The sequence below is a fragment of the Apiospora marii genome (genome assembly GCF_038362585.1).
Source record: "Apiospora marii strain CBS 49790 chromosome Unknown utg000009l_segment0_segment0, whole genome shotgun sequence".
Lineage (NCBI taxonomy): Eukaryota > Fungi > Ascomycota > Sordariomycetes > Amphisphaeriales > Apiosporaceae > Apiospora > Apiospora marii.
In genome coordinates, this window is record NW_027117381.1 from 1,169,954 (window position 1) to 1,190,417 (window position 20,464).

Here is a 20,464-nt window from a genome sequence, read left to right on the forward strand (position 1 = left end):
CATAGCGTAGCACTCGTGGTAACTATGTTCGGTTCGCTATCCAGAGTGATGTGGCGGTCAGTCACCGCTGTGGCAATTTTTATAGATTATTCGCCGCGGGGTCCCTTGCCGAACATAAGGCTGGCACTCCTCGACGGCTAATAATTCCCAATGACGCTGCAAGACACCATCATCGCAGTATATCTGTTTGGTAATCCACACTTTGGGTCAGATCTCGCTTATATTGTTTGGATGGCCCTGAGGGGTTGAAGAAAGAGCCACTGAGAGCTGCAGATAGCTGTTCATCCCAAGTAGCGACATATAGGGCTAATTAGCTATCTATGATACACAACTTGACAAAGGAAAACACGTGAGGAAAGGGGCTCGATTGCGCATGGCGGGGTTGAAGAGCGATTTGACTCTGAAGTCCAAATTCGGTCTCGTTATACATTCAACGTTGGTGGATACCCCTGATCTCTTCCCGTCTCTTGGCAGCCGGGAGGGCCAGGGGGGCTGTGGGTCTGTCTACCTTGAAGCGAGCACCGACGTTGCGAGTGACTTTGCGTGATTTATTTCTCGAAACGTGAATATACTATGTTGTTGAAACGTGGAAGGCGTAAAGGGCGACCAGACATAGAGATACACCGCTATTCGAGCCAAGCTCGCGGGCGACGCGCCGGGGGGGGGGCGAAGCCAATCCGTGGTTGCATCAAACCAATTCTACGAAACAGGACCTGAAGATCCGGGCCACCGTCGGTTGGACCGGAACCCAAAAGTCTTGTTTAGTCGGCTTGGGAATCCGAGACCCGTCCAGTCAACATGAATCTGCAGGGGCTGGTCTGGTTGGTACCTGCATCAATTAAGTTACAGGTTCAGCCCGTTCAACCGAGCCTTGTTTGTTGGTGCTGGCACTCTCCATCTTGGAGTAGAGGGCCATTGAAATATATGTTTATCCTCCCGTTACATCCTGCTAGGCACCATCTACGGCCAGCTTGCTAGGTGCAGTCAGCTTGAGTGCAGCTCCTTGCTATCGAGTGGCGAGCCAGTCGCAACGTGTAAGCGAATGAGGGCCGCCATCTTTTGCTTCCATTGCGCAAAAAAAAAAAAAAAATAAACATTTATTACATTCGACTAGCAGTTCGCACGCTCCTTATTCGTCGCCTCCCTTTTACACCTGCTGGCAAGAAACTAGAGCATTCAACAGCAAACCCACCAAGGACAACCTTAGCCTGTTATGGTGCGGCCACAACGCTTGGCCAGCTTGATTGCCAGTCTTTTCGTCCTCTGTTCCCCCGTCTTGGTCATTGCATATGCAGGACGGCGACTGTGAGTACAAGAACGACGGCCGGGGCAACCCGGGGGCCCTCTGGTGCGGCCAAACCCACGGCTACCGGCAGCACCCGGATTTAAAAAAGGGGAGGGAGGTTGAACACTACTGCACCAACCTGGGTAGATTATCGTGGGGTCGATGAAACAGCGGTCCGGGGTTGTTTGCGAGTGGTGATAGCACTGGGGCTTGAAGTTTGGTACATAAAGCAATCGGATAGATTTGTAAGGGCGATGTCTTTTTGCTGCCACGGGACGTTCCTATCGAGTAACCATCGTTTCCGCCAGTGCATATTTTGTCGTACCTGCTCCACATCACGTGCACACAAGCCAACCACCAATGAGCTGTGTAACCGACAATCTGAATGTGACAGTACCAGGGGCAGGGGTAAAAACGGGTCACCATAACTGGTCGTCAAGCGGGGTAATGCGTTGGGCACTTGGGTTCTAATGTGGTTTGACTTCATGTAGTATACCTTTTCCAACCCATACCACCGAATTCTCAATAACGCGATGCCCCCATTCTCGCTGAAGCCGAAACGGTTGCTGAGCCTACTTAAGTCCCGACGTCGCAAGGCAGCGGACGATTCAAGTGGGAGCTCTGAGGACAATCCCGACAGCAACAGACTTGGTCCGTTCAAGGACATTGAAGACTCTGGAGATTTGACGACACCATCAAAGCTTCCCTCTGTCGAATTGGAACCCATCTTTCGGGAGACCGATGCAAGTGATAGCCACTTGGTCGATGCCCAGGAGAAACTTCAACTCAGCGTGCAGAGCCTAGAAAGTGTGCTACAAGCCCTGACCAACAAGCCTTCAGACAAGCTCCCTGAGCTCACAGCATGCGTCGAGGCTGCTGCAGGCACTAAAGAGCCAGCCGTTTTGGACAAGCTTATTGCTACAATACTCTTGGACGGCCACAACCGGTCTCAGAATGTGTCCAAGGCAACTGGGGAATATCTCAAGCGAATTGCACCGCTTTCGCAGTTGGCGTTGGGTCTGACTGGGACCATAGCGGCGAACGCTGGTTACGCACCGGTTCAGATCATCACCAATGGCCTTTCGCAGATCATTACAGTTAGTAATTTCGAGAGCCACTGTCTTTTATCTGTGAAACTAACCAAATGCTAGCTCGCAGCTCAAGTCCCGGGTCAAGCAGACTCCGTCCTACAGGGACTTGAGAGTCTATACGATGACACAGATCTCCTTTTGCGGCTCAAAGGGCTTCCTCAGCATGTTATTCATTCTACAGTGAAGACTGCAGCAGTCGTACTTCAAACCAAGATGATCGACCTTACCCGGAAGAGCATCCTCTGGATGAAGAAGAGCTTCTTCTCAAAGTTTGCCGAGTGTCTTATCCAACCTGACGAGTTGAAAGATGGATTGGAAGACCTGAAACAAGCAAAGCAGGCGCTACTTAACTCGCTGGACTTTGATCGCTACATCTCGAAGAAGTGGGACGACATCTTCAAAGCCAGGGGCGTGGTTTTGAGAAGCGTCTGCTCGGATGAAGCCCATGAAACGCAGCTTCTGAAGCACAAGATGCTTCATAGTTCGAGGCTTCCCAATACCGGAGAATGGGCGGTCAATCATAAGACCTTCCAGCAGTGGAAGAATGGTGACACAAGAATACTATGGTGTCCTGGGAAGGGTAAGTCGCACGGGATATCTGCTTACGACGGCCCCGCTAACACAAGACAGCTGGTGCGGGGAAGACCCATATGGTGTGAGTAACCTTCCTCGAACACTCTTTGATAAGTTGCTGACACGATGCATATAGTTCACGCATGGTTGACGAGCTCGAAGTATCCTTCCCTGATGAGGACGTTGGCATCGCGTGGGTGTACTGCGAACATGTTCGTATCACGCAGCAATCCCGCCAATACATCCTTGAAGTCTTCACCCGGCAGCTACTGGCAAGAAAAACTAGTATTTGCGACGAGCTCAAATCAGACCTGGAGGTGCCGATGCCACTGCTAAACGACAGAAAGCGACTTTTGAATTCTGCCCTGTCTCGTTTTACTAGGTCCTTCCTCATCCTGGATGCGCTAGACGAGTACTCTCAGAGCCCAGCAGAAAAACACCTTCTGGCTTCTATGCTTCGAGAGCTGGCCGAGGAGTGCCAGTCGTCCAATGTCCATATATGTATCACCTCAAGAGAGGATATAGGTGTGTGGGATCTACTGAGTCGACCTGCCATCAAGACTACGCACCTGCCCGTACGAGCAAGTGAGCATGACATCAGAGCTCTTGTATACGAAGTCTACGACAAAGAAGCCACGGTGACTCAGTGGATGAACGATTCTTGGTTGCGTCAAATGGCTGCTGCCAGTATCATTGAGAAGTCGCAAGCATGTAGGTGTTTCACTCATCCTTTCATTGAACCTTACTGATGAGTCTGAAGATTCAAACTTGCAGAGCTACAGTCAAGATCCGCACTAGTATCTCAACCTCATGCAGCAGCCATGAAGTCGGCCCTGGAGAACCTTTCCGACAGCATGAATACCTATTACAAACAGATCATACACAGAATTGAAAGTCGCGCCAACGGAAAAATAGTGCTGAAGCTTCTCACATGGCTGACATTCGCTGGCCCAACACCACACGAGACTGCCCTAAGAGTTGCGCTTGCCTTGGAGCCATGGGAAACCCCCGGCGGTAACATCCACGACTACAATGTCGACATCAATCTCTGTCTTGGCAGTAGCGAGGGCCTCGTTGTGCAAAGGAAAGAGAGACCGAGCTTGCAACTGGCACACCAGTCTATCCGGGAGTTCTTGCAGAAATACTGGACACGTGGTGAAGGCTATTCTCTCATCCTTGGCACATGCCTTGCTTTCATGGCCGTATCACCGGAGACGTACTTTGAACATCCATGGAGCATTGGCAGTAGTCTGAATTACCCAGTCCACGCATTCATGGAGTGGGTAGACTGGTACTGGGGTGAGCACGTTTTAGACTCACAGTACACTGCCAAACAGCTGGAGTTGGTAGAGAGTGCAAACCAGGTTTCCAACGACTTTCGCCTTGAGCCTCCTCGCACCCGCACCCTTCTGTATGACTGCGTGACCTTGGGATGGAACTCAGCCTGCAGAATGTTGTTACCGGGCGACAAAGACCCGAACGTCTATAACACCATATCGATCCGAGACTCAGATCGTACAGCAATACATGCAGCAACCTTGCACAATGTTGATGCTCTCAAGCTTCTACTAGCCGATGCGAGAGTAGATCCGAACAAGGGCTTGCTAGAGGGATGCATTCCATGGACTCCGCTAATGGCAGCGTGCGCTAATCATCGTGAGAATGCCGTGGAAGCCATCGAGCTTCTCACGGCGAGCGCATCTGTCGACATCAATGGATGTAAAACAGGTGAATGGCTTGAGTACGGTCTGCCCTGGAAATTCGAGGACTTCGAACTCCAATATATGGAGGAGTGCTTTTTACCACCAGTCATGTTAGCATACAGAAAAAGCCAACTCTTACCCCTACTGGAGCGTGAGGACCTTTACCTGAGAACTGAAGTGCTGGGTATAAGTCCACTTCACTACTTCGCGTCCATTGGATCAAAGTATGAGCACTTAGAGGCTCTCCTGGAGAGCCCGAAGCTTGAGGGGAGGCTCGATGTCAATATTCAAACGCGCGAGAGGCTATTGACGGAAGCCTTTCCGCGTGAACAAGTGACTCCATGGGCTACGAAGGAGAAACACATCAAACCGTTTGAGCGCCACAGGAGTCCACTCTTGGTAGCCGCATACTGTGGTAACTCAAACCAAACACGACGCTTGCTTGCGGATCGACGAACGGATCGAAATGCTAGGGATCAACAGGGTATGACCGCACTAATGGTATGCTTGTTAGCATACGAAGATGCAAGGTTCGGAAAGTTGGGCGAGCTCGAGGCTACTGTACGCGAACTTCTGGGGACAGTCGACCTTGCACATATCAACGCACGAGATAGACAAGACCGAACTGCGCTGGCAAACATAGCTGCGACCCGTCTCGCCACCTGGGCCGTGCCTAGAACCAATTGTCCATACCCTCGGTCGTGGAGGTTCCCTGATGCGTCTCAAGAACAGGAGTTTTCCGACACTATGTTCCGTGTGGTGGATAGGTCAGATTTTATCTATGACCTCTTGGTGCTTCTTTTGGAGATGCCTGGCATCGACATCAACCCTGTGGACGATGCGGGACATACGCCACTGGATCACGCAATCTGGCGCAGAGAAATTTCCCGCTCTACCATTTTCGCAAGGCAATCGCTCGACTGCAGCATATGGTATCGAGAATATCTGAAAACGGCCTTCGACACCTATGAGCGTGTCGTCACGCGGTTGGAAGAAGCGGGCGTCCGGAGCGGACAGCCGATCATGATCACTCCCGAAACCTTGGAGGAGGATATGCGCTTCCCACCTCTATATCACTGTCAGAATCCGAAACCTCGTCGGATCTTGCCGGAAATGCGTGATCGGGCGTGGCCTGAGCCATGGAATGTCCTTGACCACGGCAAACCTATCCTTATGGATGGAGCTCAATTGAGCTTCGATGAGGCGAGGAGTATTCAACTGGGGTATGAAGCACGCTCTTGGGTCGATGAATATTATGAGCATGCGTTTCGACGTGAGTGAGTAGCTAAACTGCATCATCGGAAGTAAGCTGGCTTTAGCGGATGTCGAAGGGCGAAGGGCGTACTGCGACATTAAGGTTAGTTTTCTTTGATGGGAGTTTTTCGATTCGAGTTTATGAAATTATTACTATAACTAATAAACGGCAATATCCCTTTATATATAGTTACGTATAGCGGGAAAGATATGACTTGTCAGCGTGTCGAGCAGTATGAGCAGCAATAAAATGGAACCCGCTCATTCGTTGCCGTGTTGGAACAGCTTCGCACTCGGTCGGCGGTGTTCGGTATACCGAGATGGCCGTAGTCCGAGGCGCTGCCAGCAAAGCTCACACAGTGCACTTGGGAGCTGGCTAGTATGCACCTGCCAAATGTATGCTCAATAGCTGTGATTCCCATTTATGGCAATATTTGCCGTGAATAGCTGTTCGTTTAGACATGAGATTAAAACCATCTTGAAACATATGTATGTTTTCTCAGTCCTGTGGGGATGACAACGCTGAAGTCAAGTACTTGGTGGGTTTCACCCTGTTAGCCGGGCGCTCCCGCTAAACAGCTGCTAGTTTGGCGGGGAACAGATGGGCTACAGCTTGTGACACGGGTCGTCGCACAGTCGCGCAAAGCATGGCGGCACTGTACCCTGCTGACATCATGACAATTGCGTCTGTCACACAGAACAACCATGTTTGATAACTTGGAAGTACAGGAAGCCTTGATTCCGGTGATATGTTTGCCGCCAATTGTAGTACATGTACATGCTTCCATCCATGGCGCCGAATGCACCATTTCAGGGTTGCACTCCCTTGCGTTGGCGCCCTGCAACCTGTAGCCAGCTAAACACCGTCTCCCCGTCAATACCCCGCCACGCCACATGTTTAAATACTGCTGGTGATCCGGCAGATCCCTTGTGGCTGTCTTAGACTCATATTGTGTCATATATAAGATACAGGCTAGGTCTCATCATTTCCCAGAACTGATCGCATTCACCGACAGCCTAGCTTATCTCCATTCTCTGTCTCCTAACACCAACGAAGCGCACCTTGATCTTCGTCTCTCAGAATGGCAGGCACAGGAGTCATCTTTGACATAACCCCGGAGCAGGAAGCCAGCAAGCTCCAATTCCTCCGCCGGCAGTTCTCGGGCGCCCCGCCCGCCGTGTCCCGCGACGACGTCGACCTGTCGGGGCAAGCCGCCATCGTGACGGGCGCCAACGGCGGCATCGGCCTGGAATGCTGCCGCCAGCTGCTGGACCTCGGCGTCAGCAAGCTGATACTGGCCGTCCGCGACGAGCGCAAGGGCGAGGCCGCGCGCGGGACCCTGATGGCCGCCCGGTCGTCGTCGAGAGCTATCAGCCAGACCCTCGAGGTGTGGAAGCTGGACTACGCCTCGTACGAGTCCGTCGTCGCGTTCGCGCGGCGGGCGGAGGGCTTGCAGCAGCAGCAGCCGCGGCTCGGCGTCGCCGTCTTGAATGCGGGCGTGAACCGCGGCTCGTTTGCGCTCAATCCTGAGACGGGCCACGAGGAGGATGTGCAGACTAACTACTTGTCCACCGTCCTCCTGACCCTCCTGCTCCTGCGCACCTTCAAACAAAGCAGCTCCGCTGCCTCGCCGGCCCAGGGACCCGGGCGCATCGTCATCGTCTCCTCCGACACTGCGGCCTGGGCCAAGTTCGCCGAAAAGGACCAGGACCCGCTGCTGCCCGCCTTGGACGACGAGGCCCGGTTCAACGTCTACGATCGCTACGCCACCACCAAGCTCCTGGGGCAGCTCTTCGTGACGGAGCTGGCGCGGCGCGTGCCGGCGGCGACGGCGATCGTCAGCCTCGCTAACCCGGGCCTCTGCCACGGCTCGTCGCTCAACCGCGAGCTCGGGCTGGCGGCTGTCCTCTTCATGCGGCTAATGGGCCGGACCGCCGCCGTCGGGGCGCGGTCGCTCGTGAGCGCGGCGGTGGGGCAGGATGCAAGGTCGCATGGGCAGTATATCGAGGATTGCGTGATCCGACCGTGAGTTATGCACCAACCACGTCTCCTCGCTCAATAAATGCTACCGGTGATACAACGATACTAACGTGTGGGACCACTTAGGATGGCGCCCTTCGTGTACTCAGACGACGCCAAGGTGGTCAGTCAGCGGCTGTGGAAGGAGACTATGGACGAGTTGTCGTTTGCTGGGGTCGACAAGATCATTGAAGAGATATCGCAAGCTGAGAGAACGTGATATTTGGTGAGGTTGTGGGCGGCTGGTCCATGACCAAGACGTCGAAACCCGTACACACAGATGAAATTTTTCCTTCTGTGTCTTTTTGGGGCCTAATTTCAAGATGCACCAGGACCTGGATCACTTCTTTAATTGGTTTGTGGTGATGGCATGGGTTTAGTAAGTGTTATATATGAGTTCATGACTGTCATCTTTCTTCTGATCTATTCCTCGGGGGACACATGTTCCAAGGCAATCTCTTTCCCTTAGTCTGCGTCACTTTCTCCACTGTACGGTTTCCGACCATACACAATATAGCTGTATCGTCAAAGATGACATCGTTAGCCTTCTTGATAGGTCTGCAATTTCTGGGCAGGAGTCAAAGTGTCACTTACAACGGTATACTCCACCGAATACTCGAATCCAGCATCTCGCGCCGGACCTCCCCCGACAACGTCTCAATCTCCGCCTGCGACAGCCCCGCCGACGTCAAGAACGGCTTGAAGCTCTCGACGACGCCCGTGCTCATGATGTTGGTAATGTACACCCCCACGACCCGCATCTTGTCGTCCTCGGCGTGCCAGGGTCCCCCGGGGACCATGATCACCCGCTCCTCCACGTCGACGAACCCGGCGTCGAGCAGGTGCTGCCTATAGTGCCGCGCCTTGGCGAAGTCGCGCCCCCGCGCCGCGGCGCCCTTGCGGAGCAGCGCGTTCCAGCGCTGGAGGGCGGTGCCCTCGAGGGAGCCGTCGGCGTGGCCCGCGAGCTCGAACACGCCGTCCTGGAACTCGAGCCAGCCGCCCGGGGTGAGGTGGTCGTGGGCGCGGCGGATCACGGTGCGCACGTCGTGGAAGCAGGACAAGACGCCGCGCAGGTGGACGTAGTCGAAGTTGTGGGGGAAGAGCCACTCGTCCGTCTCGGAGTTTTCGAGGACGAACTGGCAGTTGGGGGTCCAGGGCAGCGGCTGGATCATGCTGAGGTCGGTGCCGATGACCTCGGACGTGGGGTTCTCCTCGGCTGGCACGGTGCTTTGCTTTAGTATCTGGGTGTGTGTAACATGAAGTTTGCCTCTTCGGCTGGCATGGGATCGGATATCTTACCGAATTCCAACGCCCATATTCCTGTTCCTGTACCGACTGGATCAAGTCAGCATCCACCAAAGCGGGCTTTGGGGGCATGGATCACCTACTGTCGAGCACTTTTTCTGGGAACCGGAGCGGGGCGGCGGCAAGTTTGTTATCCAGGAGCAGCCGGTAGATGGCATGGGAGAAATCTACAAGTCGCGCTTGGTCAGCCAAAATCGCATTGGATCCTGAAGCTGAAGACCTTCGGATATTGATTGCCAGAAAGTTTGCCACGAACCAAGTCTGTCTTGCTCCGCCTACAAGTTTGGAGAGAGTCTGGGGTCTTAGCGCGATGCCCACTTCGTCTGACGGGACGAGGTCCTTTTAGGTGGGCCGGAACCAGACTCACGCTATCGTTCGGCAACATGTATTCTTCGGCGCGGCATGAATGGTCAGCTAAGGCATCATCCCGAGAGCACATTCCGGGCAAAGGCTTACCGCCGGGCATGTAGCCCTGATACGTGCGGCCGTCCTCGGCGACGTAGGAGTAGCGATCCGCGACCGTGTCGCCATCGTCAAAATCGTATTCCGGCCTAACCTGTTTGGCTCTCGGGTAGCTTGGCGGTTGCGCCTTCGGGGTCGAGGGCCTTGATTCGTCTGATTGGTCCGAGGCCATGGTTTATCTATAGAGGGAGTATCTAGAGGTCTCTCACACTCTGAGTCTTCGTTGTAGTCCGGGGAATCAAAAAAAAGAGTGTTGATCATGTCTGGAAAGCCCAAGGTATGGTCGCATTGCATGGACAAAGGGCGCCAACCTGATTGTGCGTTAAAACATAAGGGCTTTCGGTAAGCATTCCGCTTTCCCCTCTCCTCCATGCCCCCGGTCTCACACAGGTTCATAGGGTAAGTTCCGCGGATCGTCGCCAGATCCTTGCAGGTGCGGATAATGGGCCGCGCCGCGGGTCGCATGATTTTTCAGTGGCGCTGCGCCGCATTTAATCTCCCCACCGCCCATGTGCCGCACAGCGCTGGGGCTTTCGAGGTTATCCTGTCCTCCATGTTGTGGTCTCGCTAGGTTATTCAACTTCACCACTGTCGCAGTGTCGATCCTCCAGAAGGAAGCACGAAAGAAAAGAAACCTAAACGACAACCATGGGAGCAGCGCCATCGAAGCCGGGAGATGCGTCGACCCAGCTCCAGGTGATCGGCGCCGGCTACTCCAGAACCGGCACCGCCTCGATGCAGATGGCTCTGGAGATTCTCATGAAAGGACCTGTTCAGCATGGAGGAGGTCATCTCCTCTGGCGCGAAGACGGTAGGTGGCCCTTACTATCCCATCAGGCAACAACAACAACTAACCGAGATTCAGCGTTCCCCAAGCGTTGGGTCCAGGCCTACGAGGCCCGCCAGGCAGGCGACAAGGAAAAAGTGTTGAAGCTGGTGCGCCAACAGGTGTCCGGCTATGTCGGCGTAAGTACCATACGACATCTACCCACCCACGCACACACCTGCCCCCCATATTGCGCGGAAGGAGTCGGCTAATCACACCACCCGGCGCAGTGCACCGACATGCCCAACGTCGACTTCCTGCCCGAGCTCCTGGAGCTCTACCCGGACGCCCAGGTCGTGCTCGTGACGCGCGACCCGGCCAAGTGGTGGAAGAGCATCGGCGTCAACCTGAGCTACGCGCTGCCGTGGTGGCTCCCGCTATTCGCCGCCCCGATGCCCACCATCCGCTGGATGCCCAGCATCGTGCACCACTGGAGCAGCACGGCGGTGGAGCTCCTCGCCCGGGCCAACGGGCCCGGCACCCCGATGGGACCACGTGAGCAAAAGTCCCTCAACCAACCCCTGAGCAGAGCGAATCACATGACGTACGTACGGAAACGCTAATCTTAAATTCTTCCGGCCAGATCTTATCGAGGTCCACAATGACTGGGTTAAGACCATCGTGCCCCCCAAGCAGCTGCTGGTCATGGACATCAAGGAGGGCTGGGCGCCGCTCTGCGAGTTCTTGGGGAAGCCGGTTCCCGACGAGCCCTTCCCGCAGGTCAACGACGCCGAGACGGCGGACAAGATTGGCATGTACATCTTCGGGAAGCTGGCGTTGACCTGGGTCGGGTTGCTGGGAACGGCGGGCGTCGGGGCGTATGGCTTTATGAGGTTTGCGAGACGGTAGTTATAATCGAAGCGCATAGAGTGTCTGTTCAAAGCAACTTGGACCATATGCCATGCATTTAGACAGATAGAAAGATAACCAGAATAAAAAACCCTTTTGGCATTTAGGAACTTTGCGGGATCCGAACCAAGCGTCTCTTGAGATAGGGCCATTCCTCTTGATGGTCCGTTGACCCCGTCGCGATGAAGAAGGCGCGTCGCACTTTCACGGCGTTTGCGACGAGTAACGGTGGGAATTCGGGTACAAGAAAAGATAACACACTTGAAAGGGGGTGTAGTGATACCCCGCCAGATTGTCTGACAGCTTCGGCATCCCTTGCATCAGTCAGCCTACCCTTCGGATCACGCCCCTTGCCCGTAACCAACTTCATTCCCATAGGATACAGTCGTCAAGTGTGCTTCACACGTTTGCTCGGCCCTGGCCAAAAAGCTCGCTTAGAGTAGGAGTCGGCAGTTCGTCCTTAACTCCGGCGCCAGGGGGTGGATAAGACCGGCCTAATTGACAAGCCGGGTGGACCGGGCTCCGCTAATGGGAGCCCCTCCGCTAATCCAGCGCCGCGATCTCTCGTCATTATTAATAGTCCGGCGAAGCCTACGTCAGTTCTTAGATCGTCCCCATCCAAGTGGGCAAGCCGAGGCACGAAGAAAGCTGTTCCCGCAAGCCATTACTAGATCTAAATCTTTATCTTGACCGCCGCTTCCTGATCCAGCGCAGTCGAGCTTAAAGCCAACACCATCCCCAAACCTCAGCTCCCCTGTACGCCTGTTTGTCCCAGGCATTTGTTAGCTCTTTCGTTGATTCTAGCCCCACCAGAATTCATCACCCCGCATCAGACAGCCCATCATGGTCCTCACCGTCCACCACCTCCAGGTCTCGCAGTCGGAGCGGATCCCCTGGCTCTGCGAGGAGCTCGGCATCCCGTACGAGCTCAAGAACTATAAGAGGTCGCCGGCCCTGGCCCCGCCCGAGTACAAGGCCCTGCACTGGACCGGGTCCGCGCCCGTCATCACCGACGACGACGGCCAGGGCGGCCTCTTGACCCTGGCCGAGAGCGGCGCCTGCGTGCAGTACATCTGCGAGAAGCACGGCGGCGGCCGCCTGTTCCCGGGCGTGTCGCACCCGCTCTACGCCGACTTCCTCTACTGGTTCCACTGGACCAACGGCACCTTCACGCCCACCATCGGGCGCGCGGGCATGGTGCCCGACGGCCAGGACGACGGCAGCAACCCGATGGTGGCCTTCTTCAAGCAGAAGCGCGACGACGGCTACAAGGGGCTGGACGCGCGCGTGCGCGATAACGAGTGGCTGGCGGGCGCGGAGTTCACCGCCGCCGACGTCATGCTCGTCTTCTCCCTCACCACCTTCCGCTACTTCGCGCCCATGGACCTGTCGGCCTACCCCAACATCCTGGCTTATTTGCAGCGCGTCAGCAAGCGCGAGGCGTACCAGCGGGCGATGCGCAAGGCGGATCCGGATATGAAGCTGGTGCTGGGGGCGGAGGCGCCCGAGTCCTTCTTCAAGACTCTCGGCAAGGGTAGTTTGTAATTAGCGGGAAGCGACTCGCTCGCTGAAGGGCTGATGCATGGGAGGATATCTGACACGTTTTTCCTTCTGCAGATTATTCCCCACTCGCAGTAACATAACCAAAATCCAAAAAGTCCCTTTACATCAATTGCGGCGTGACCATCGTGGGAGTGTTGGGTGTTGGTGATAAACGAGGGCGGCAGACTTAGTTTTGCTGGCCCAAAAGTACAGGCGGACAGGCTCTCTGTTAATTGATTGCCGCCTTTCTTTTTCGAAGCCTCGGACATGTATATCGAGCATGGCGTTGAAACATGGCGGCTTTACATCAAGGCAAACATACGGGGCCCGAGGCAATGGAAGTACAGTGCAAACATGGCACAATCGACACTTGTCTGCATTGGTGGCGTTGGCTACCACCCTAGTCAATGCTACTCGGAAATCTCGTAAATAGCCACGATCCCACATCTCAGCGAGAGGGGTACTTTTCCTCCTGATTGTGTTAATTCATCGGCCCAGAAGCACAATGTACAGGCTCACTGGGGCATGGACCGCCCTCCGTTCCACGGAGCGGCCTGGCGTGATTGGGTATGGCAACCGCATGCTGAGAATTGGAGGTTTGCAGTCTCCAAAAGGCTACCGAAGGAGCTCGCAGACTCCCCGAGCCGGGGTGTCCACCGCCAGCAAGTCCACTGATCCCTCGAAATCTGTGGCCCATCCCCCCAACTCGTTCGCGACGCCAATCCACCTACCTCCACATCCTTACACCACGAACCAGCCGCAGTTGGACAAGGAGAACTCAGAGGCGTCCCTCTGGTTCGACGCACAAATGCCCGCGGACACTGATCGCCCCGTGCGTCGCCGGTGGACCCGGAGGTTCATCTGCGTGTACCTTGGTGTTCTCGTGGGCTGCGTGGTGGCCATCGCGGACTTCGAGAAGGGCCGCCAACGGCTCCAGCTCGCGCGCGGGCAACTGATCGACCGTGAGGAGTACAAGCGGCTGGTCATGACCGGACAAGCCCCGGACAGCAGACAGTGGAGGTTCTACGGGCACCACATGGTGCTGTCGAGCGACTGCGCCGAACAGGGACGCTGGCACACCCTCTTCACGCACATCTTCCTCGACTCGCAAGTGGAGCAGATACCGGTGTCCAACCTGGTTCTGTTTTCCGTCTTCTTCAGGGCCGCCTGGGTCGCGGGGTTCGGAAGGGTCGGGACACCTCTGGTGGCTGCATGTTCCGGGGTAGCCGGGGGGCTCGCTTTCCTCTCCTCCACGGAGACGGGCGACGCCGGGGAAAGGTCGACCTACGGCGGCCCTACGGCGGTGGTATCGGGGCTGATCACAGCCGCCACCGTCGCGCGGCCCCGGATGCCGTTTTTCCTAGGCTTCACCCCGGCCGCCTTGCCTCTCTGGGTCGTTGGCTTCGTCTGTTTCCTGCCGGACCTGTTGAGATGGTATCGCCTTCCCCAGCGGCTTGCGGAAGCGAATCAGCGACTGAACGAGAAGACCAAAATACTCAGCAAACAACACGAACAAGCAGTGGCCAAGCGCGCAGTCGAACTGGGAAGACATTGCGCAGTCCAGGCTCCGAAGACGGAAAAAATGCCAGATGGCGGGAAAGAGTCACCACGCGAGACAGGCTCGCAGGAGGCAAGCCAGGCGCAGCGTCGTGGCGGTTCAACACGCCCGGAAGAGGCAGCCCGCGAGGAAGAACCAATTCACGAGGAGAAAGAACCCTGGGAGGAGGAAACGCCCCGAAAGGAAGGAGAGGCGTCTCATAAACAGGAGTCGCAGCACGAAGATGATGCAGATTACGACAAAGAGCTGTTGTCGCGTAGAGAGGATCACGAAAGCGAAAAACAGTCGACGCGCGAGGAAGGGCCGCCGCCCAAAACCCCACTCGCGAACGAGACTCCCACAAAGGCACACGGCAACGGGTTCGATTGGCAAGAGTCGACACCCCACGTCCGAATCACTACCGAGGAAGCGCAGTCAAAAGGCGTGCAGCACGAGAGACTTGGGCCGAGCTTTGGCGGCGCTGCATGCGGTGCAGTCATGGGGCTGGTGTTACGTTTGATGCTTCGACGCTAGAAGTATGGCGACGCAGGGCCAAAAGGGGGGTGGGGGGGCAGCATACGACAGCTGCGGCATGGCTAGGTCGTGTATGTAGTAGGTTGAGATTGAAACGAAGTGTAAAATGACTTTGATGGGCGGTTGTGGTCAAAGTCTTAGCTCTCTCACACACGTCTCAAGTAGCAAATCAAAGAATACGATTATGTCTATTCCAATCTTGTGTCAGGCCAGTTGTCTGGCGACATATTTGGCGTCTTCAGACACATGTTGGCGACTTCGTTAAACTTGGTTTTAGTTGCTGCCAATCGAAGCCAAAAGCCAGGCAGCCCCTTGCACACCTCGATAGAACCAAAACCCAAAAACCCTTGCCCTCAATGGCAGGAACTTGAGGTGATCACGCCATTCGTTCTCGACAATGCCATTGAAGCAATACACGGCGTTGACTCTGAAAAGGCTCTGCATTTAAGGTGGTTCGTGGATCGGCGTTGGGTTTGACGCCAAGGCCCGTGATCTTCATCCCAGTCCCCAAAGGGTTAGCGATGCAACCGAAGCCCCTGAGGGGGGGGGGGCGCGCGCCGGGCGTCAAACGAACAAAGCACGCTGCACGCTACGCCAGCACGCCCGCGCCCAAACGAACAGGCAGCCAGAAAAGAACCCCTCAAAACCGATCCAACCTTAATTGAAGAGGCAGCCCGGCGCTGCTCCTTTGCCAACGAGTGCAACGTTCGTTCCTTATCTTTTCCTTTTCCTTCCAGTCAAACCTCTGGAATACGTCCGCTCACACGCAACATCGACGACGAAACCATGGCATCCCCCGCCGAGAAAGCGCAGGCACCCCTGCGCATCGTGGCCGCCGCGACCTTCCTGCCCGCCTTCGCCCTCTGCATCGCCCACGGCGCGCGGTCGGGCAGCCCCGTCCCCGCCGTCGGGCTCGTCCCGCTCGCCTTCTCGGGCGGCCTGTCGGTTTTCCAGCTCGTGCGGCTGCGGCGGTATAATAAGCAGGACCAGAAAAGGAAGCAGTCGGTAGTGCGTCGTCCTTCGCAGCAGCAACTCCTGCCACGGGATAACGAGGCGGCCGAGGCGGCACAAGAAACGCAGACGCCGGAGCTCGAGCAGCAGCGGCAGCAGGGAGACGGCGAGAGGGGAGGAGAGGAAGGCGATGACGAAGCGACGCAGCAGCCCCGCAACCCCATCCTGACGTTCTTTGCGGATACCGTCCTCGCCGCCGCGCTGATGGTGGTCCTCGTCTTCACGTGGATCCAGAAGGGCGACAGCGCGGAGCTGGCCATGCTCGCGGCCTATGCGACGATCCCGTTGCTGGTGAACTTGTAAGTCTCAACCGACCCGTGCCCCCCGATTGATTGCCCTGGCCCACTCAATGGGGACTTCCAACCTAGTATCACCGGTCTAGTGATTCGCCGAAGAACCAACCATAGTCCATTGAGCTGACGACGTCCCCAATCTCCAGCTTCATCCACATCTACTTAGCGGTGCGCGAACTCTCCCGCGGCCTCGCGATCCCCGCGCTGATCCAGTACCTCGCGTGGCAGGTAGTACCCGGCGCGTGTCCCGACTGCGGCCGCCACCTGCGGCCCGCCTCGACCCCGGCGATGCCCTGGTTCGCCACGAACCCATCTTCCACCAGCCCCTCGCCGTACGCGTCGTCGCCCACCTCCCCATCCGGAGGAGGCGGCCTCTTCAGCGCCTTCAAGATGCCGCCCTCGATGAAGGCCTGGAAGAGCCAGGGCCCCCGCGGCGGCAACGGCAGCGGGCGCCCCGCCTTCCTGCCGCCCTGGTTCCCGGGCCAGCAGCGCTACGCCGACCTGACGGACGAGGACGGCGGCCGCGAGACGCCCCATCCGCATAACGGCGCCGCGGAGCGTAGGGCCAGTGCTGGCGGTGCCGACGCGACCGATGAGCCGGGCGCTGCTGCGGAGGAGTTGGTGGCTCCGTACCGCGACGACCCCGAGGCCGCGGGCGAGCCGTCGACGGTGACGGTGCCGTCGGACCTGCTGGCGGAGCCCGAGGAGGTGACGGTCGTGAGTAAGAAGAAGAAGCGGAGCCAGGGCAGTGTGGACCAGGGCTCGTCGAGTAGGGTGTGGGAGTCTTGAGTCAGCCCTCAGCCCTCAGCCCCACGCGTTCTTTCAGACACTTCCCCAAGGTCCCGCCCCACTCAGTGACGATGGTATGATGGTAGCAGTGACGGGCGTCGGCGATAAGGCGTACTGCTTGTCGATGCGGACCCACCCCTTTTTCGATTTTGCGAAGATACCCTTCCTTACCATGCTTTTATCTAGTTTAGCTTTTGTCTCCTTGATTCCAATTCTCGGCCGCAGCTCTCTGATTCCTCTTGACTTTGGAGTACCATTTATCGTACTGTATGCTATGTATGTAATTGATTGCACATACATCTGGTTGCCAATATCGCCCAATCATAGTGCGCTGGTTATTCGCGACCTCGTCTGAAGGTCTGCTGACATTCCGCCGAAGGGATGCGGCTCAGCGGGTACCTGCATATTCGAAGGGAGATTGGCGCCGGTACTTGTTATCGCAGCGCATCTCGTCACGGAACACGCACGCCTGTAATTAATCGTACACATCATTTTTGCTTATCAGCTATATAGCATGTACATACAATCGCTAACGAGCATCGTGTCCATAATAAAAACGCTATGTCATTGACCCGTCACATCCAAAGCAAATCCCTACAGTGTATATCGGAAGCCAGGTTGGAAGCCGTCCTGATCAAATTCATGTCAGTAACAAAGCAAGTTTGCTATGGGGGGTCATGTGTAAGAAACTCACCTCATGAGCCTCGAGCTCCTTCTCCCCACGGTCCGCCTTCTTGTTGGAGAAGTAGAAGAACGTGTCGACGATGCAGACGAGGATGATCGTCAACAAGCAGCACGCAATGCACGCGTACAGGCCGGGCTTGTATCCCGTGGCAGCATCTTGCTTCCTGGGCGGCGTGAAGAGAACGCGTTAGCTTCGACTTTCTGTGGGATGATCTGCGACATCTGTGCAATTAGTGAAGCAACTTACCGGAATACCAAACTCCCAGCAATCCCCCCGATCCCCCCAAACCCCACGAGCGTCGCGCTGCAGAACGCGCGCTTCCACTGCCCACGGATGTTGTTGGCCTGGTACGCCATGGCGGAGGGGATGTTGGAGTTGGCGCCCGCGGTGACGAGGAAGACGCCGAAGTAGCGGACGGCCGGGTTGGCGTGCCAGCCCATGATCGGTAATCCGATGAGGCAGACGACCATGTTGCAGACGATGACGGGGCCCCGCACGTGGTACTTGTCGCCCAGCCAGCCCATGAGGAACATGTAGAAGCCCGCGAAGGCGTAGGGCGGCGCCACCAGGCACTGCGCCGCGCCCACCTCGAAGCCCAGGTTGACGGTCAGGATGATGGGGAGAAAGTAGGCTAGGGCGTAGGTGATGGTCGTGGTGTTGAAGAAGATCAGGGCGTATGCCCTTTTTGCAGATTGTCAGCTTTCACCCCTCAATGCTCTCATGCCGAATGTCATTCGGACTCACCAAATCTTCAAGTCAGCCCCGGCCGCCATAAAACGCCTCAAGTCGAACTTGGGTGTCTCTGCATCTCCACGATCCGCATTGACACGCTTCACCACCCAGGCCCGTTCCCTCGCGCCCAGGAAATTCCATGAGGACCGGGTTGAGTCGGGGAAATCCACAAGCATCCAGTATCCACCGATGCCGAGTAAGCATGTGATGAGACCTTCAACGATGAAAATCCCTATAACAGCGATTTGTCAGTAACCAAAGGGTCCAGTATACGTAGCGAGGCGAAATAACTTACATCGCCATCCAGCCAGACCCGCCACTCCCTTCATCTGCATAAGACCAAAGGCTAGGATTCCGGAGAAGGCCGATGCGACACATCCGAGGATGTAGAAGAAGGAGTACCTCTTTCCGACCTCGTCTATCATCCCGTTAGCGTCAAGCTTTCCCACTCATGATGTCCACAGCTATCGTAACTCACATCTTGTATACTGTAATGAGATCCGGTGTTAGCATCGGAGTATCGAAAGAAACGACAGTCTTAAGGAGGATTTGACGTACCCAAGTACTAAGAAGGTAGACACACGAAGGGAAGAAGCCGGCCTCCATGATACCCAACAGGACGCGCAACCCTGCCAGCTGCGCCCAGTCCCGCACAAAGCCCATACCGATCATGACGCCACCCCAGAGAAGGGTGATGAGGGCTAGATGGATACGCGGCCCGATCTTGCGCACGATGACCGTCGACGGCGGCTGGAAGAGGGTGTATGTGACGAAGAATATGAGGGTGATGATGGAGTACCGATCGCCGATCAAGGCCAGGTCCTTGTCCATGCCGGCAATGTTGGCGGCTGAGAGATTCGTTCTAAGGCGCAAAGGAGTCAGTCAGATCTCATTGCGCAATGAGCCAGCGTTTCGTCGCATGAGCATCGGATTCAATGGTTCGCGCGCCGGGCGCGGGTGAGGTGTGCGACTGACCTGTCCATTAACGACACGCAATACATGACCCCGACCGTCGTGACCAGCCGGCGGTCGATCCTCTTGATGATGCTCCTCTGCTCCTGGGGAGTGAACTCATTGCGCCAGTCGTCTTGGCTATCGCCGACGTGTTCAGAATGCGCTACGTCGGCAATGTAGTCGACATTGGCCTTCTCGCCATCGCGGTCCTGGGGGCTGTAATCGCGGGACATCGTGAGCTGCTGAGGTTGTCCAGGAATGAATCAAGGAGCTTTTCAATCGTATCTGAACCCGCTGGACAATGCGGGAGCAATGAATGACGAATCAAAAAGAAAGGGTCTCACTCCATCTATACTTGGGGATGACAACATATGTACCATTGAGACCCCGCGGGCGGTCAAGAGGAATGGATGGTTGTGTTACACGGAACATCCGTCATGGGGGGTCCCCAGGAGTGGGACCCTGGATGCGTTTTCTCGCCTTTGCCCATGCTCACCTCTGTCTGTGACTGGCGCGGAGCAACGTGCATTGCATACCACCTCAATCCGCAGGTGCTACAGTAGCTCCTTCCTTGGCCAGCCGCTCTTGGGAGCCCGGCAGAGCGAATGGGAGACTTTGGACTAAGCAGCGAGCGGAATCTCCGTCCGCCAAGGACTCCTTCCTGTTTTAGCTTGTCGTACTATGAAGATGATCTTAGATTAAGAAGAGCGTGTTAAAACTTTGAATGCCCCATTGCGTTGCTTCGTCCCGGAAGCTTGGTCCCCCACGGCTCAAACCGTCCTGGGTTCTTGCTGGGAACAATCTTGAACTCTGATAACTTGGGACCCGACTTGACGGATTTGAGCAAACCGACATTGGACCACCCGATGCCTCTACAATCCCAACATCTGCCTCCTTTTTTCACGGTCATAGAATGCCTTGGGTCATTCATGAGTAACGTTTCTTGCAAGTGTCATCCCCCGCTAAGAACAGCAGGTGGGAAGTGGAAAATCTGGGGTAATCCCTTGGCGTGCGGGGGG

The 20,464-nt window shown here is 56.0% G+C and overlaps 8 protein-coding genes across 8 annotated transcripts; 6 read left to right on the forward strand and 2 right to left on the reverse strand.

Annotated features, from left to right (window-relative positions):
- Positions 1–1,818: 1,818 nt before the first annotated feature.
- Positions 1,819–5,933, forward strand: PG985_011889 (uncharacterized protein; the record flags this gene model as incomplete). The annotated part of the gene is made up of 5 exons (XM_066831656.1): positions 1,819–2,386; positions 2,444–2,956; positions 3,007–3,031; positions 3,086–3,664; positions 3,710–5,933. 5 exons carry the CDS (start codon positions 1,819–1,821, stop codon positions 5,931–5,933), a joined length of 3,909 nt encoding a protein of 1,302 aa, XP_066679706.1.
- A 1,055-nt stretch (positions 5,934–6,988) lies between these two features.
- On the forward strand, positions 6,989–8,146 carry PG985_011890 (uncharacterized protein; the record flags this gene model as incomplete). The annotated part of the gene is made up of 2 exons (XM_066831657.1): positions 6,989–7,932; positions 8,014–8,146. The coding sequence occupies 2 exons, from the start codon at positions 6,989–6,991 to the stop codon at positions 8,144–8,146; spliced, it is 1,077 nt and encodes a 358-aa protein (XP_066679707.1).
- Positions 8,147–8,391: 245 nt separating this feature from the next.
- PG985_011891 (S-adenosylmethionine-dependent methyltransferase) lies at positions 8,392–9,865 on the reverse strand (the record flags this gene model as incomplete). The annotated part of the gene is made up of 4 exons (XM_066831658.1): positions 8,392–8,443; positions 8,521–9,142; positions 9,315–9,398; positions 9,688–9,865. 4 exons carry the CDS (start codon positions 9,863–9,865, stop codon positions 8,392–8,394), a joined length of 936 nt encoding a protein of 311 aa, XP_066679708.1.
- Positions 9,866–10,341: 476 nt separating this feature from the next.
- PG985_011892 (NAD dependent epimerase/dehydratase) lies at positions 10,342–11,368 on the forward strand (the record flags this gene model as incomplete). The annotated part of the gene is made up of 4 exons (XM_066831659.1): positions 10,342–10,504; positions 10,559–10,659; positions 10,750–11,014; positions 11,103–11,368. The coding sequence occupies 4 exons, from the start codon at positions 10,342–10,344 to the stop codon at positions 11,366–11,368; spliced, it is 795 nt and encodes a 264-aa protein (XP_066679709.1).
- An 843-nt stretch (positions 11,369–12,211) lies between these two features.
- On the forward strand, positions 12,212–12,913 carry PG985_011893 (glutathione S-transferase; the record flags this gene model as incomplete). Its single annotated transcript, XM_066831660.1, has 1 exon — positions 12,212–12,913. The coding sequence occupies one exon, from the start codon at positions 12,212–12,214 to the stop codon at positions 12,911–12,913; it is 702 nt and encodes a 233-aa protein (XP_066679710.1).
- A 502-nt stretch (positions 12,914–13,415) lies between these two features.
- On the forward strand, positions 13,416–14,981 carry PG985_011894 (uncharacterized protein; the record flags this gene model as incomplete). Its single annotated transcript, XM_066831661.1, has 1 exon — positions 13,416–14,981. The coding sequence occupies one exon, from the start codon at positions 13,416–13,418 to the stop codon at positions 14,979–14,981; it is 1,566 nt and encodes a 521-aa protein (XP_066679711.1).
- Positions 14,982–15,767: 786 nt separating this feature from the next.
- Positions 15,768–17,074, forward strand: PG985_011895 (uncharacterized protein; the record flags this gene model as incomplete). Its single annotated transcript, XM_066831662.1, has 2 exons — positions 15,768–16,291; positions 16,432–17,074. 2 exons carry the CDS (start codon positions 15,768–15,770, stop codon positions 17,072–17,074), a joined length of 1,167 nt encoding a protein of 388 aa, XP_066679712.1.
- A 594-nt stretch (positions 17,075–17,668) lies between these two features.
- On the reverse strand, positions 17,669–19,678 carry PG985_011896 (uncharacterized protein; the record flags this gene model as incomplete). The annotated part of the gene is made up of 8 exons (XM_066831663.1): positions 17,669–17,704; positions 17,769–17,922; positions 18,006–18,440; positions 18,504–18,723; positions 18,787–18,909; positions 18,970–18,979; positions 19,050–19,353; positions 19,467–19,678. 8 exons carry the CDS (start codon positions 19,676–19,678, stop codon positions 17,669–17,671), a joined length of 1,494 nt encoding a protein of 497 aa, XP_066679713.1.
- Positions 19,679–20,464: the final 786 nt, after the last annotated feature.